Source organism: Oryzias latipes, chromosome 13 (assembly GCF_053564925.1).
Source record: "Oryzias latipes strain Hd-rR chromosome 13, Olatipes_Hd-rR_3.1".
NCBI lineage: Eukaryota > Metazoa > Chordata > Actinopteri > Beloniformes > Adrianichthyidae > Oryzias > Oryzias latipes.
The window spans coordinates 33,910,066-33,928,102 of NC_136249.1; the positions used below are offsets into that span (position 1 = coordinate 33,910,066).

The 18,037-nt window shown below is 40.1% G+C and overlaps 1 protein-coding gene across 8 annotated transcripts in view; it reads left to right on the plus strand.

The window, feature by feature from the left end:
- Positions 1–18,037, plus strand: part of slc8a2b (solute carrier family 8 member 2b) — a 134,138-nt gene that overhangs the window by 87,765 nt on the left and 28,336 nt on the right. For 4 of the 8 annotated variants that reach the window (XM_020708015.3, XM_078929758.1, XM_078929761.1 and 1 more), the window contains 2 exons: positions 7,129–7,185; positions 14,225–14,699. In XM_020708015.3, coding sequence (XP_020563674.1) covers positions 14,313–14,699 — 387 coding nt within the window. In that variant the 5' untranslated portion in view covers positions 7,129–7,185; positions 14,225–14,312. Of the gene's footprint in view, positions 1–1,823; positions 1,923–7,128; positions 7,186–14,224; positions 14,700–18,037 lie in introns of all 8 variants that reach the window. The other 4 variants (XM_023961335.2, XM_078929760.1, XM_078929762.1 and 1 more) reach the window with 2 other exon arrangements.

Below are 18,037 nucleotides of genomic sequence, written 5' to 3' on the forward strand. Positions count from 1 at the left end.
AAATAAAAATCATACTGCCAGAGACGGGGGCCAACACCTTCTTCGGTTTATCTCCAGGCTGTTTTCTTTAGGATCCATGTTTTGTTGGGGTTCAAAACTCTTTTCTGTTTTGTTTATAAAAGACACGCAGTAAAGAGAAGCTTCAGATCCTCGGATTTAGAGGCATCATGTTGGTTAACTATAGACACATTGACAGTTTCCCCACGTTCCCTCAGCCTGTCTCCCATTATTGATTCGAGAGGGATTTCTTTAAATGGAAATTAGGCTGTATCTCCGTTCAGCAGAGACCACACAACCAATACATCAACACCAGTTCAATACCCACAGACCTCCACCCCTGAGCTCTTGGACGTAACCTTAAATTGAATAATGCAATGTTCAGGGTTGTCTGTAGAAACAATACGCGGTTCTGTGCTTCACATTCCAGCTCCAAATACAAATTTATTACATTTCAGCCCTCATGTCATTGTCAGCTTCAGCTCTCTGATCCAAAGAAAGGCCTGAGGGCAAAAATGTCAATCTGGTAATACAAGTAAATGCATGGTAAGATGAAGAAGTTCTTCGTTCCCAAGTCACATAGAAAGCATAAAAAACCTGCAGCAAAAGTTCCCTGAAAGAGTCTCAGATGAGTTTTTCTTTCAGAGCAGCAGAAATGACTGTTTTCCAGCCAGCCAGTAACACTTCAAGCTTCATTCGTGGAGAAAAATGAAGATGGTTCAAGCAACATTTGCACATTTGTATTTTTAACACACTACAATGTGGTTAAACGGGCGTGCAATTCTAGAAAAAGTTGGAAAATGTCTCCTAGAGATGGAGCTGGAAGCACTTATCAAAACCATTGATTGTCTCAGAGAACTGGACTGAGTGAGGATGATGTCACTAGTAGAAAATGGTCTCCTCGCTTTTTCTTCCAATCAGGAGTGAGCTTGTTGAAAGGCCCCACCCCTAACACTTGACAACTCAAAATCTGTCGGAAGTTGTGTCCGAATTCCCACCCTAACCCCCTAACTACTATAAAACTATTTAGTGCTACTATGTAGTGTCCTGAATTTTAAAAGCAATTCGGACACCATGCTCACTACTTTCTTTGTTTTAAATGGTGGATATGACATCATCGATTTCACATTAAAATCTAATTGATATAAGCGTTTTGCAACAATTATTTATGAGTTCAGTGTCTTCTGAAGATAAAAACGATACTTTGTTTAAAAAATATTTTTCAATTTTTTTGGCAAAAATTGTTCAGAAGCAATGCATTGTGGTCTATATTAGCTGATCTAGTGAGCATCGATGCGCACTGGTTTTTCGCAGAGATCCGGACAGTACTAGAAAATAGCGAACGCACTATGTAGTGCACTATGTAGGGGTTATTCGAATTCGGACATAGCCAGACTTTTTGAACAATTGATTTGGGGCCCAGCAGGCTCCACCTACTTTTATTGAGGCATCTGATTGGTCGGTTTATAACATGAATTAGAGAAAAAAATCTGAATAAATGAGGATTATCAACAATGTGTTTTTAAAAAATGGTATCAGAGCCAGAAGGTGAGGTGTGAGGTTGAGGTGTGTGAAAGCAGACCAAACAAGAGTGAGTTTATTCAAACGGAGTCCAGGGTGGAATAAACTTTATTTCACTCCATCTTGGCTACAACATTTATTCCAGATCTCCGTCACATTTGTCTGAGGACACAACAGGGACACACATGGCTGTGTTTTATAGAGGCAGCAGTAAAATCCAGGCTTTAAAAACTACTTTATAAAAAAGAAACAATAAAAAAACAACAGTATAAAGTCCAGAAAAATTTTTTTTTTCTTTTTGACAGAAACAAAGATGCAAATTAGCTTGACGCTGACCTGCAGACCTTCCTCTGCGCCAGCATTACATTTCGCTATCAGCTGGCAGCAGGTCAGCAGTCAACAAGGTAATTTTGCATCTTTATCCTTTCCTTTTTCTATTTTTCCTTTTTCTCTTATTTTTATTATTATTTGCAGACTTTTCTTGTATGATGGCATTTTCTCACCACTCATTCTCATCTGATCTGCTGTTAACTGACACATAAACCTTTGACACATAAACCGAAGATGCCTTGGAGAAACGGTGATATTTTAAATCTGAAGAGAATTTGTAGGAGAGCAGAGAGAAAATTTAGAAAAACTAATTTACCAGTCGACTATGACTTTTTAAAAGATCAACTAAAAACCTACAACCACGCTGTTAAACAGGCAAGGACACTTTATTTTTCAAATCTCATCACAAACAATAAACACAACCCCCGGTTTCTTTTTAAGACTATTGATTTTTTACTAAACAAAGATTTTAATAAATCCATCATGCCTCACTCACAAACTGCATGTGAGGACTTTGCTGACCACTTCAGGAGTAAAGTCAATGCTATTAGATCTAACCTTCAACCGGTACATAACAGTAATCCTAGCAGGTCGGTGGCATTGTCTTTACCTGAGGAAACAATGGAGAGTTTTGTCCTGGTTGATGCAGAGATGCTTGGTGGAGTTTTTTCCCAAGCAAACACTACAACCTGCCTTTTAGACCCCATTCCCACTTCTCTTTTTAAAACATTTTATAAATTCTTTGAGTCAGAGATTTTAAACATAGCTAACTGCTCTCTTCAGACGGGGGTCTTCCCCTCTGCCTGTAAGACGGCGGTGGTGAGGCCCCTTCTGAAGAAGAGTAACTTGGACCCAAAGATCATGGACAATTACAGACCTGTATCCAACCTACCATTTTTAGGAAAAATTATTGAAAAACTTGTTTTTATTCAATTACATGATTTTTTAAATGAACATAATGTTCTTGAAAAGTGTCAGTATGGTTTTAGGACAAATCACAGTACTGAGACGGCCCTTTTAAAAATTTTAAATGATCTCAGACATAATTATGACTCGCAGAAACTTTCTGTTCTGGTGCTGCTGGATCTGAGTGCCGCCTTTGATACAGTGGATCACCAGATTTTAATTGACAGACTTAGGAGTCGGGTCGGCCTCTCAGGAACTGCTCTTAACTGGTTTCACTCCTATCTCACAGATAGACACTTTTTTTTAAGTATGGATACTCGTTCCTCAGGAGTCCATGAAATAGGTTGTGGGGTTCCCCAGGGTTCAATCTTGGGTCCAATACTTTTTAACAAGTATATGTTGCCTCTTGGGGATGTCATCAGGAGACACGGCGTTGACTTTCACAGCTATGCTGATGATACACAGCTTTACATCGCCGTGTCTCCTGATGACCTTGAACCTGTCAACACTCTTTTAAACTGCATTTTAGATATAAAGCTGTGGATGGCAGAAAACTTCTTGCAGCTCAACCAGGACAAAACTGAAGTTTTAATCATTGGTCCTGAAGACAAGAGAGAGATGATTTTACCCAAACTTAGGAATTTTAAATCTTCTCAGTGTGTGAGAAACCTGGGCGTTCTTTTTGACTCTGAGCTGAATTTTACTCCTCACATCAGAAACATTGTGAAAATAGGATTTTATCATCTCAAAAACATTGCCAGAGTCCGCCCGTTCCTCTCTCTTGCCAGCACAGAGGTACTAATGCATGCTTTTATTTTTAGTCGTTTAGATTACTGTAATGCCCTGCTCTCTGGTTTACCCAAAAAGTCGATCTCAAATCTACAACTTCTACAGAACTCAGCGGCACGAGTTCTGACGAGAACCAGAGGGCGGGAACACATTACACCGGTTTTAAAATCGCTGCATTGGCTCCCTGTGCGTTTCAGGATTGATTTTAAAGTTCTTTTAATGGTTTATACATGTTTTTATGGTCTTGGGCCCTCTTATTTAAATGATATTATTTTAAAATACGAACCCTCGCGGACCCTGAGGTCCTCTGGCACTGGCCTCTTAGTTGTCCCTAAGGTAAGGACCAAGACACATGGTGAGGCTTCATTCTGCCATTATGGTCCTCGCCTGTGGAACAGCCTGCCGGAGAACCTCAGGGCCGCAGAGACTGTAGAGGTTTTTAAGAAGAGGCTCAAGACCCACCTTTTTAGTCTGGCTTTTATATGACTTTGATCATTCCTTATGTCTTTTATTATTCATCTATTTATTAATTGAGGTATTTATTTACATATTTATTTATCTATTTATTTATTTATCTATTTATTTATTTATTTTCTTGTAAGGACTATTATTATCTTTGTTTCTAATATGCAAATCTTTTTATTGTTATTTTACCAATGATACTTAGGTTATGTTTTAATCACTGACGTTTTTTATTTTTTAATTACTAACATTCTTATATCTTATTTTATTTTTTATCTTTTTCTATTTTTATTGTTGTTATTTTATGATCATTTTTATTTTTTATTCTGATGTTTTTTACTCCAGTGTTTCCTTTGGGGGATCCATCGTTCTTGGGCACCACCAGCTTGACCTGTAGGGCGTGCCGTTGCTGTGGTGCCCGTTCTGGTTGGGCGGGCTGGGGTCCCACTCTGTGGTCTAATAGCCATGGATGGGGCCCTGGGCTGCCCTGTGTTGGGCGGGCGCTGCGGTAATGGCCCCTGTGGTCCGGCTGGGCCTTGGAATGAATGGATCCCCATGATATCGTTTCCTCACAGCAGTACCAAGCCAGACCTTCTTCAACTGCAGTTATTTGTTTCTGTTCACTGTTCTACTGGGGTAACTGGGTGGGTGGGGATGGGGGCGGGGGGTGGTGAGGGAGGGATACCTTCTTTGTGGGATTGTCCTTTGTTTTCTGTTTTAATAATAATAATAATCCATTTTATTTAAAGCGCCTTTCAAGAAACCCAAGGACACTTTACAAAACAAAGGTTAAAAATATACATTAAAAGCACAATAAAAATAGTAGAAAAAATAAAAAGTGAATCAGGATGGGAAGGCAGAAATGAACAGATAGGTTTTGAGTTTAGATCTGAAAGTAGGCAGAGAGTCTATGTTACGGAGGTCAGGAGGGAGGGAATTCCAGAGTTTGGGAGCAGAGCAGCTGAAGGCTCTGCTTCCCATAGTGACGAGTCGGGCCGGAGGGACAGAGAGCTGAACAGAGGAGGAGGATCGAAGATAACGAGAGGGGGTTTTGAGATGAAGGAGGTCGGAGAGATAAGGAGGAGCCAGGTTATGGAGGGCCTTAAAGGTGAACAGGAGGAGTTTGAATTGGATCCTGGAGGTTATGGGGAGCCAGTGCAGCTGGTGGAGAACTGGAGTGATGTGACTGAAGGAGGGGGTTCTGGAGATGATGCGGGCAGCTGAGTTCTGGACCAGTTGAAGCTTATTGAGGGTTTTTTGTGGGAGACCAAAGAGGAGAGAATTACAATAATCTAAACGGGAAGTGACCAGACTGTGAACCAGGATAGAAGCAGAGGGGACATTGAGGGAGGGGCGTAGACGATTAATGTTGCGTAGATGGAAATGGGCTGACCGAGTAATGTTATTGATGTGGGACTGAAAAGATAAGGTGCTATCTAGGATGACACCCAGACTCTTTACCTGAGGGGAGGGGGAGACAGAGGATGAATCAATGGAAAGAATTAGACTTGTGGCTTTGGAGAGGGTGGATTTGGAACCTACTAGAAGTAGCTCAGTTTTATCGCTATTGAGTTTGAGAAGGTTTAAGGTGAACCAGTTTTTTATTTCAGATAGACAGGAGTGGAGAGAGGAGGGTGGAAGAGAGGAGTCAGGTTTACTGGATACATAGAGCTGGGTGTCATCCGCAAAACAGTGAAAATTAACATTAAATTTACGGAAGATATTGCCAAGGGGAAGAAGATAAGTAATGAAAAGAAGAGGACCAAGGACAGAACCTTGGGGGACACCAGAAGAAAACAACTTTTGAACAACTTTCATTTTTTATGACTGTTTTATCTGTTTTTATGTTAAGCGCTTTGTGTTTTTAACCAAAATGAAAGGCGCTATATAAATAAATAAAGTTTGAGTTTGAGTTAACTGACCTATTAGGCCAGAAATCAAGGAGGCTTGGACTTGTCGGGTTTAGTAGATCTTCTAAAAAAAATTACTTTACATTTAAATCTATTTTTTTATATATACATGGTGAAATATTGGTTTTATATAGAAAAACTGTCTATACTCACTCATCTGACTCCTTTTTGTTTTTGTAAGTAGTTCTACTTTGAAGTCTATTTTCAAAGTGTTCCCAGTGGTCTTTTAGTTACGATTTGCTTTTTTCTAGGACATGTTTTCTTTAGAGCAACAGGACTTTATTAGAAAAATGCCACAAGAACATGTTAAAAACACAGCTTTCATAGGAGTGGGTCTTCAAATGTTATAAGCTGTACTGTTGATGTGGAGCAACCCCCCCCCCCCCCCTTCCCCTCCCCGTTGCTAAGAGCTCAGAGCAGAGATCAGTGGGTTCTCTACATCTCAAATACGCTCTTTTTCAGACTGCATTTTGTCATCTCTGGATTCATATCAGTTTGAAAAACGAAACAGTCAGAAATGCAGTTTGGAGTTTAATTTTCTTTAAATATGTCCTGCATCATGAGAGAAAACATCAAAAGTATGTTTTCATCAGAGCAGGAAAACTGACTTTATGTAACAAGAATCAGAAATAGGCAAGAGCTACTTGGATTGATTTATCTGAACTCTGTCGGAAATTTGGTGTTTGCCTTGGAAAACACTTTTTACTTGACCAGCACAGACATTTTTTTGGCACCATTAGAAGGTTTTTACATGACATAAATATTTGTTCTATCAAAAAGATTCTTCCAGAATGTAAAAATGCATATTTAAACTGAACATTGTTTTTTTTAATACTAGAATAAACATTTCCCAAAAATCCATGTTTTGTTGATGATAATCAATTATTTGTTAGAATTAGAAGTTGTTCATTTTTGTTTTCCAGATGCTTCTGTTATGGAGTGACTCACGCTCTGAGATTTATGGCTCTCACATTAATACCCAAGCTGAGCTCAGTGTTTATGTTCATTATCGCTGACCAACCCCCTCAGGATGGTATCATTTCTAATTAACTGACATTCCTGTGAATGAGCCCTGATAAGTGACCCTCCATCTCCTCTCATCCTCCACTTCTCCATCTGCCTGTCTCCTTTAGTTTCCCTTCTCTGCGATGGAGCCGATGGTGTGTTCGGTCATAAATTGAGCTAAAAATGGTTCTTCTGCTTCTCTCGGCAGCTTGAAGAAGACCTCCATGTGGATCGAGAGTTGAAGAAGAAGCACCTGAGTCCAGTGGTGAGTTGGAGCTGCTTGTTTCTGCTTCCATCTTTTTTCTGAAATCTTACATCCATAAAAGTGGAGATGGATGCTGCCTCACCTTCTGCTTCGTGGAGATCCCTGGACTTTAGAAAAACTGTCCAACATTCGGCTTCCTTTGGCAGCTGTGAAAGCTCACCTGAACTGCAGTGGGGATCAAACAAGACCTCGGTTCACTTACTAATGGACTCTGGAACAGTGTACTACAGTGTGAACACAGACGGACGTACAGTGGACCAAAGAGCAGAAGGCAAACTAAAGGGACTAAATAGCCTGAATGCCATTGAGCAAGAAACTACTTCCTGCGTGTTGGGCTTCCACGTTCAAAACTCTCACATTCCGATGTAGCTACACACTTTTTTAAGACTGTTTACAGGCTCTACACACAAAACATACAGAAACTGAACGTGCATTTAAAGTTAAACCAGGTTGAACTTTGACCAATCAGGGACTCCAATCAGGAGTGACGTATGGATGGCGTACCTTTCAATTCACTGAGGTTCTGACTGTTTAAAATGTGATCATGGAGGAGAAATTAATAATTGCAGTTTGTGTCCGGATGGAATTCCACAACACCAAGTCTTTCATTTTTCGGTAAAAGAGAAGCCCCACCCTGCTTGTCCAGTGTGAACCCTGTGGGCTAAACGCAGATTGAGCTCATTCTTGTTCCCGTGTCAGCACACATCTCCGTTCTTGTTCTCCATCTTTTTCCTTCAAAATGAAGCCTGTCCTTTCCTTCAGCTCGTCTTGCTCTCATATCCGTCCTGGAGATTCGCTTTCTTATTGCTCAAGTTTAATAGGATGTGTGCGGATCTATATGCGTGGGTGCCCGTCTGAGCCGCTTGAGGAATAAAACGCTCTCGGCTTCAGAAGCCGTGGGACATCTTCCGCCCTCATCAGAGCGAGGCGTGTGCGCGCGTGATGGAGATTCATCAGCCAGATGTGACGATGATGGATGTATTTACGGATGCAGTCAGACAAAGTTGGTCACAACACAACGAGCGGCCGGACCACAAAACCTGTGTGTCTATGTGTCCCCTAATGAGGCTGAAAGCTGCTGTAGGTGTGTAACCACAGAACACCAGACAAAAGCTTGTTAGCATGTGAAAGACGCTCCCAACTCTGTTCAGATCCTACGACAAATTCTCTTTTTTCCTGTCTTTCTTTGTTCTAATTTTGTCTGAGCATCTTTCAGCCGCTGCCTTTGCACCTTCTTAGGATTCTTCCTTCATTTGGTTTCTGCAAATGTTTGAAGAATTCCGTCTTATGTCACTGAAACATAGAATATTTAGAATAGAATAGAAAAGAAATGCCTTTATTTTTAATGCCCACATGAACAATGACTATAAAAGGCATCACGAAATCAAACCCAAAAAACAATCTATACATAAAATTGGATTATGTGCAAACATCATGTTGAATAGGATATTTAACTAGAAAATAGACATTGCAGATAAAAATAAATGAAGAAATTACTGTGTAGAAGCCACTTTTTTCAATTAAAAGATTAAAGAAAGAGGTTGAAGTTAAAAAATACATTAAAAAACATATGTATTTGATTTAAAAGTGTGTTGGGAAATATTTACACTTGTGCTCAAAGTCTTAAACAGTGACCCGTCCAAGCTGAACCCCCACCTTTGCTCACCAGTGATGTGACAGGCTCCAGCAACCCTGTGACATGTATTAAATGGGTTTAGAAGATGAATGGTAGTAATATGCTTTGTCTGTTCCTGCGGGTTCAAAATATGGAAGAAAAAAATGATCACATTTTGAAATTCTTAGTTAAAAGCAAGTGATCAAAATGGAATAAAAATATTACATATTTTTGATTTTATTGTTTGAAAACAGAAGCTGCAACTTTTTTTTGACTTTTTAAAAGGAGGAGTGTGATGGGAAGGTAAAGACAGAGTGTGTGCCTCTCCTAGACCAGGAGGACCTCTGTAAGATGTTCAGCTGTGCTGCAGTGTGCAGCCTGATATCAGATCTAAGGTGCTGAACAGATGGGTGACAACCAGAGCTTTTTCAAGCAGCTGTTCTTTTGCAGAAAGAATAGAAATCATTAAAGGCTGGCTCTTTCATGCCGACTATCTTCCTTTAAGCTGTTAAAAATCCAGGAAACATCAAAAGGAAAATGTTGCTCAGGTAGAGCTTTTTTTTTTAATTCAGCTGATACATCACTTTTTTTGTTAGTTTGTCACTTTCTAAATTCAAAATGATTACCGGTAAACACCCAAACTCCAGAGAGCTGTGGACATCAGAGGAGTTTTTATGTTGACACTCAAATTCACGTTGTTTTTTTTAAACTGAAATCTTAAATGTTTTTTCTGACTTCGTATGGAGAAAACCCAAGGTTTTCACCCCCGTGCACAGGGGTCGGCGCTCTCGAATCCCGGATGCGGCCTTTCTTTGTGGCGTTTGCAGGCTCTCCTTCCTTGCATCCTTGCATGCGTGGGTTTTCTCCGATCACTCCAGCCTCCTCCCACAGTCCAATGTCATGCTTCATAGCTTAATTGGTTACTAGAAAGTGTCCATAGTTGTGCATGTGGGAGGGGTTGTGTACCTTGGGTACCATGACTGAAAGAGAAGACAGCATTGGAATCCAGCTTTTGATGTGTGGTCGAACTATGAAAGGGGCACAAATACTATAAATGTCTCATTTTTAATCAACACAAATATAATCTATTTGTTTTGTTGCAGAATATGGTTTCTATTAGACAAACATAGGAGGTATGTGGAGGTGGGGAGCAAAAACCTTCTGCATTTTTCTTCCTCAGAGGGACTCTCCCACTCCAAAAACACCGCCCCCCCTAGAAATAGGTTTCAAACTCTTAAAATTGAACCCCAAATTGATTTTGGTGTTGTTTCTTGTTAGTAATAAACACTATAATACACTTAAAAGCTCAATTAATGTTTTTGCATATTAAAGGCCCTTAAAATAAGTAAAGGAAAATTGCTATAGGGGTGAAAAGAACAGTTTTTATAAAGAATTCCAATTTTGAGTTAAAAAAATATTAATGGTCACTACTATTGAAAAACATTCTTAATAAGATTATTAATCCCGCAAGACAGAAAATAATACATTTTTTCTTGAAACATAAAACAAAAAGCTGTATTTTTGTATCACATCTCTGCATTTCCAGTAACTTTCAGGGCAGGAAAAGATCAATAACATCCTTTATATTAATAAGTGTGAATGTTTGAGCGCCTTTTGTCTGGATTTAAAGCTTTCAGAGTTAGATGTTAACAGAGGGAAGGGATTTGTTTTGCTTATAGTCCATTTTTCAAGTCCACTGCAGATGTTGTTAATGTTTGCACATCGCCGTCGCCGCGCTCAGAGAAAGGCCGGATCGTCAGACGCCCTGACTGGCGGCGGTTTCTGTCAGCTCACTCTTTCTTTGGGACTCACTTTGTCATCATTTCCTCCAAGAAATTAGTGTCTCCAAAACATACAGCAGCTTTTCAGGGAGCACTGGCCAGGTGGGCTCTGCTGATATCAAACAGGATGAAGACCGGCCACTCATCAAATTACCTTTGAGTTGGTAAATGCGGTGAAGGAGCGGAAAACCAGCGCTGGCTGCACGACTCGGGCAGTTCTCATTTTCTGTTTCACAAAAGGAGAGGAAGTCTTCAGGTTCTCAGGAGCTGAAGCTTTTGTGGCTCTTCTGCAATCAATGAAAATTATTAGGAGCCTTCTGTTGCCTCACAGTGACCCACAGTAAGCTTTCCTTTCATTAAAGAGTTCTGAGGCATTCTGGGAAAAATCCCAACTTTCTACAACATTTCCTCAGCACAAAAACTGGCAGTGGTCTTCAGAATACTTTGGTTTCTTTCTAAAACCCTGTCAAGCTGACATTTAAGTAACATCATTATTATTGAACAATTTTCTAGTTCGTTATGATTTTTTTTAAGAATGTTGATGCGAGAGAGTTTAAAACTTACACCTGGAATATTTGTTCTTTTCAGGAGCTTAATAAGTCTGTGTTTGCTTGACTGCTTTGTAACTTTTCCTACAAATTTGTCAGGGTTTTAACAAGCTGGATCACAAACCAAACAGGGATTAGGTTGGAAGCAGAGGCGTTTATTTGACGTAGAAAGGAAGGACTGGGTGGCAACGCTCGTGGATGGCGGATCTGGTGACGGACGGGATGATGTCAGAACATCATCAACAATGGGGAACAAACTGCTCTCCACAAAAAGACAGAAGAAAATGGAGAACGACAGGCTGTTGTAAAGAGAATGGACAGTTTTTCTGCTCTGTGCAGAGCCTCCCGTGGAGTCCTTCACCAACAATAAAGAGACCCTTCTCTGCAGAATATTGTGGATTTTTCACGAGCATTCTGAAGGACTAGGTTTGCAAAACTGCTTGTGAGCTTCAGAAAGGAAGAAAACAAAAGAAAACCTCCCTCCTTGTGAGCGCACGGTTGCCCAAAATAACATCTTCGGCTCTCAGAGCTCAGTCATACCTCTTGATGGCCGCTGTTCATGGGGTCCGTTAAATCTTTTTCTTCTTCTCTTTTTTAATTCCATCCCAGCAGAAGCGTGTGTTTGCTTAAGCTCCTCCCACCAAACACCCCAGGTACCACGACTGAAAGAGAAGACAGCATTGGAATCCAGCTTTTTTATGTGTGGTCTAACTATGAAATGGGCACAAATAGTATAAATGTTTCATTTTTAATCAACACAAATTTAATCTATTTGTTTTGTTCTAGAATATGGTTTCTACTAGACGTACACAAGAGTGGAGGTGGGGAGCAAAAACTTTTGACTCACACTCCAAAAACACCCCCGCAGAAATAAGTTTAAACTCTTACAATGCAGCCCTAAATTTCTTTTGGGTTGTTTTTTGTGAGGAATTAACATTAGAATATGCCTAAAAGCTCAAAAATTCATTTTGCATGATATAGGCCCTTTAAATAAGCAAAAGAAAATTACCATTGGGGTAAGAAGAAGGGTATTTACAAAGAATTCCTATTTTAAGGAAAACAAAAAGTTATTCACTAATATTTAAAAACTTTCTTAACAGGATTATTTATCTCGCAAGACAGAAAATGAGACTTTTTTTCTAGATAAAAGGGTCTGCAAACAGAGCGGCCATCTTTAAGATTGGAATCCCAGGCGTTTTTCATGGTGGGGGGGTTTCTTAGACGGTCCTCTCTCTCCCCTGCTTGCAGAGTTGTCCCTGATCGCCCTTGTGGTGCAATCCTCTGCTTTCTGTTGGTTTGTGCCTGGTTCCGTCTCACATTTACTCACAAGAGTTTGCTTGTTTTTCACTGAAGCAGAATTCCCCTGATCAGAACGGGCTGCATCATTCCAACGTCTAGAATCAAACTCATATTACTTTCACCCGCTTTCCAATTATTTTCCTCCTACAAGATGATAACGCCGAAAAGCTCCCGGGATTTAAAAAGAAGGACTCCCGAAGCCTCACAATCATGGCAGAGCCGGCGGTGGGAAACAAATCCCTGCTGTGCTGATTAATTGTTGAATGTCAGAGTGTCTGTGTAGCGAGGATTTCGGTTCAAACTGATGCTGCGCGTCGCTGATCAGTGCGTGCAGAAAACGCATCAATCTCGTTCCTGTTTGGTGTTTAAAGGGAATTCAGCCGCAGAAAAAAATAATGCTCCTAATGTCCTCAGGGAGAAATTACATGGAGATAATTAGTAACATAATTCTGCTTTGAGTGACCTGGTGACCTTAATGTTTGTCTCATAAATATTCAAACCAGTTCTAATTCATCTGGATTTAAATCTGGGCAAAGTCTGCAGAAATTGAGGAAATTAAAACACTTTTATCTTTTATCGCATTTGTTTGCTGTTATTTACATGATTAGTGTTTGTTTTTTTCATGACAGGAAAGAGATTTGCTGGAAAATATCCTGTTCATTGTCAGCTTTTACGTGTTAAAAACAGGGATTACATCTTTACACCCTTCTATCTAATCTGCTGGTCTCATAAATAGCGCAGGATAGAGATAATCGGGTTTCATCGGAATGATCTGAACTGAACTGGAGTATAATAAAAAGGGATCCGTTTGTGGGAATGAAAAGGAAACAAATATTTTGAACTGATGGTGCGGCCCTCATCACTGCACACACGAGATGAACACCATCCTTCTTCATATGATGGTTTCGAACAATAAAAGCGTAATGATTACAATGCAGAGGTTGTAGAAAACTGTCAAAGGCTGTAACTGTTTTAATCGCAACTATGCTTATGTCAATGCTTGTGAATGAAAAAGTTTAACCTCCATTCAAGAGCAACACAATGTTGACCTGAGTGGGTCTTTAGGGTAAATGGCAAATGTCGTGGTCTTCTGCTGGTCTTCTGTTGGCTTCAGATAAAGCCGTTCAAATGAAGTGAACTTGGGCTTCCGCATGCTGTGCATTTCCATCTACCCATTTCCTGAGCCCGCCTAAGCCCTTTAGGGGACAATGGTTGCTGGAGCCTATCCCCGTTGGTGTTAGGCCCAGTTCTATGTTGTGCATTTAAAGCTGCAAAGGCTTATTTGAGTTCTCTTTACCTTTCTTAGGACCTTAAGCCAGTCTACCCACAATGTGTTAGCAGGACATTTAAGCGATGCACTGAACGAAGTGGAAGTGTCTCAAAAAATGTCTTCTCTCCAAAATGTTTCTGGAAGGAATATGTAGGAAAAACAATTTGTGTAAAAATACTGAGTACATGTTGTTTTTGTGCTCCATGGGCAGTTAGAACTGTTCTGATAGATCTTTGTTTTTTTGATCCATACATTTTCTAAACCCTCTCAATCCTTTTTTATTTGTTTCAATTAAATATATAAATAAAATAAAATGTTTCCCTTAATCTTTCTAAAAGTACCACTTTGGTTTGTATTCTGATAACAGTGGTCTGTCTCACTCTGGGCCACCATCAAATCTACATTTTATCGCAAGTCAGGTGATTTTTTGACATTTTCCTCTGTTTTGACTCTAGATGCATTTCTTCGCTTCATCTCCTCAGTTTTTTTATGATTTCTCATAATTGATTTTTTTTTCTCTCGACAGGTGAGCTAGTGGAACCGCTCTCAGCTCAACGTTCTCGTCTGGGTGGTTTCTCCTCATCCTCTTCACCTTCGTCAGACCAAGCGCCACCATGTGTCCCTGTGCCTCTGCCGCCCCCTCGGTTCTCCTCCTCCTCGTCTTGCTCCTGTCGCTGCCTCCCTGCCAGCCAGAGTCCCAGCCTGGCGGGTCGAGCTCTGACCCGGACGTGAGAACGTTCATCCCCTCTGAGCCTCCCTCCAACGCGTCGACGGCCCTGTCGTACGCCAACGGCACTTCGTCTGGAGGCGATGACAAGTGCGACGAGGTGACGGTGTGCAAACCCGGCATCCTGCTGCCCGTCTGGAAGCCCGTCGATCCCGAGCTGGGTTACCAGGTGGCCCGAGCCGTGATCTACTTCCTGTCACTGATGTACATGTTCCTGGGGGTTTCCATCATCGCAGATCGTTTCATGGCATCCATAGAGGTCATCACATCACAGGTAATGCTCCGCCCCTTTCTACCTGTTCTTGTTTTTGTTTTGTTTTTTCTTCCCATTGAAATCAGGTTTAAGAAGAAAAATGCATCATTTTGTGCCAACGTGCACTGTGCACAGTGGTTAGCGGTCTGGCCTCACAGGAGAAGTTCGAATCCTGGCTGGGACCTTTCTGTATGGAGTTTGTATGTTCCAGTGTTTTTCCAATGACGGATAATTCCGGAGGCAAACAGGTTCTTCTGTTAGAAAATTAATGATCCGTTTTCTATTCCTGTTAATTCTAGTCAGAGTTATTGGGTTGCTGGAGCCTATCCAGTCACATTTGGCTAATGGAGGGGTTGATCCTGGACAGGCTGCCCGTCTGCTACAGAAACGCACAGACTCAAACCAGCACACACCACAGCAAACAAACCATTTCTAATCCGAAAGTGTTTTCATTTTTTTTCTCATTTTTTGCATTCAGGAAAGCACTTTGTGGATGACTGGAGCTCTACATTTACCTGTAAATGACATCAACCACATTTACATTAAATGTACATGACATTCAGTAAAAATCCAGATACGATCATTACAGGTCAGGTGTTTAGTTTCTTGGGCAAAACGGGTTTTCCAGAAATAAATGTGAGCACAAACAAACAATGTAAGATCTTGACAGCAAAGGCAGTTCTGTTTGATTTTGAGCAACATCCTTTTTCGCTTCTGTTGTGGATTTGACCTGCAGCCCGTTTTCAGTTCTGAGCTTTGTGTTTGTGTTCATTTTGTGCTTCTGTTGTGTTCATTTCTTTCCAGTTTTTTTGGTCAGTCTGACGTTTGGTTTTAGTAGACAATAAGATCTTAATTACCAAATGTTGAGTCACTATTTTATGCTTCAGTGTGTGTCTGTGGACCAAAGACCTAAAGACGTTGCTCACTTGTTCTGTAGGTTGTGTTCTGTTGTTCAGATGGAGCTGAGACGTCATTTAGAGGCTTTCATACTGTTTTTAAATGATAAAAACCTAAAGGAAATTTAGATTTTTAATGAGTTTGATGCCTCTGAAAGCTGGATCTCTTTAATCCAGGTTGAAGGTTAAAGTCTGAAGGAGCTCAGAGATGACAGAAGAACATCAACATCACTGAGAAATCTGAGTACGACAGCAAAGATAAGCCCATCATTACAGTGGTGGCAGAGCAAACGGCTTTTATAAGACAGAAGAGAAATGTTAGCTACAGCTACAACAAAAGAAACAAGTCAGGGAAACATCTCTGTTCAGAAATCTCCTGGAAGAAAAATAAAAAATAAATGTATGAGACTCCAGAATTAAAAAAAAACAGTGGATACTAAAACCAAAAGCGGATAAAGTCATAAGAGAGGCAGCACAGCACTGATTTTTTGCAGCCTGGACGTTTTATGGTTGCTCACTAAGAGGGTAAAGGTCACTCAGAAGCTTTGGTCTGTCTGATGTCATCGAGTCGCTGCAGTTTTCATTGTCTTGTTTTGATCCTGTCCAACGCAAAGACCCTCTTTCTGTCTGAGAGGAAAGCAAGTTCAGCATTATTTTTAAAGTTTTTTGTGATTTTGTTTTTTCTGGATTTAAAAAAAAACATTTCAGTGACACATGAAGTAAAACAGATTTTTACTCACAGCAACCAAGACAGGCAGACTTTTGTCAAACTCTAATCATTTGGAGATTTTATTTGTAAGTTTTGTTAAGATGAAGTTAGATATATAAAAATGTCTGCAATTCTTTCTAAAGTTTTGTCTTGTACCTAAATAAAATAGGTGACGTTTCTCCATAATTTCTATTTAAAAGAGTTGGAGTCAACTGCTGGAATTTCCTCATAGTTTCCACATTTGCATAGACATTTATAAACAAAAGAAAATAAAGAAATAAAATCATAGAAATAATGCTAAATAATGCTAAAACACATTTTCAGCCACACAGAGGTCACATAAAAAATTTGTTCCAAAGCTAACATTTTTGTGTTGTTTTGAGTCCTTTTCTCAGGAGTATTGAGGATTTTTCTGTTGAAATTCTAGTCGTTCCTCCATTTTCGTCTGTCAGGAGCCTCCTCTTGTCTTTCAGCAGGATGTGGGCTGTCTGACTTTATTCAGCTCATCCCCTTCGCTCAATAAACACAAAGAGATGGAACGAATTGAAGTGAGATTGCCTATTATGGAAACTTCTGCACGTGAGCTGAGGTGGAGAATAAAATCACAACACTTATTGTGACGGGGCATGCTGGGACGGAGCTAAAGGAGCCCGTGTCCTCCTTCATCTGCAAGGTCAATTTAGAATAAGTCTGATGCTGCATCTGAGGGAACTGCAGGAGAACATTTCACCCGTCATACCTAAGGCTTATCAGGAGGGATTTTATTGGGACCAAGCAACCAATCAGAATCATGAATCTGGAGTTTTTTTCTGTAAAGAAACACAAAATAATCCTACATAAGGAAAGACATTTAAAAATCTGACTGCAGCAACAAAATCATTGTTGACCATGGAAATGTGTATATGAATGAGAAGATGCATTTAACTGAATTGGTGTTAAACAGTCACAGTTTTTTCTAATGATGGGGGACACAAATAAAGGATATTGAGCTTAAAATTGCATTTCTGAGAATTTTTTATTCAAATTGTGAATCGGGAGCAGACATATCAAATTAAAAACATATGTTGTACTTGTGACGTACAGTAGATATATATTATAGGGGAAAAGGGGGGGGGGGGGGGGGGGGGGTTGCTCCAGGCCAACGGCCCCACCCGCAGTTATTGCCACACTTTTGCAAACAATCAAAGATGATCAGAGTGGGACTTTAAAGTGGAGCATTTTTTAATTTTTCCATTTTCATGAGCTGAATTTGCTGCAGATGAACTCTACAAAAGGTCATTCTGATTCAAATGAATTAAAGAAAAATGTTTGCTTTGTGAAAATGTATTTATTATCTTTCTGCTCTGGTTTACTGTTTAGCGGTGGAACGCATCTTTTAAAAATTTGCACAGAAACACAGCTGGGGGGGGGGGGGGTTGATCCATTTGACAAAGGATCCGGTTACTCGTCATCATTAAAATACACATAGATTTTCATTTGCACTGTGTGTCAAAAACACACACATGACACACACAGACCTGTTTCCCGCAGTGTCTTGACCCCTTAAAATTCCCAAATTTAAGTATCAGCTTTTAACAAATCCAATTTTATTAATAGAGTTATTAGTCTTTATGTTTGTGGAAGCAAACAAAGCTGCTTTTTCTTTGACGGAAAAACTGCTGCTTTATCTTTAAGGTTCTGTTGAATAAAAACAACTTTGCCAGAATTCAGTTATAACTTGCTTCTGGAGCATTTTGAGAAACCCAAAGACTTGA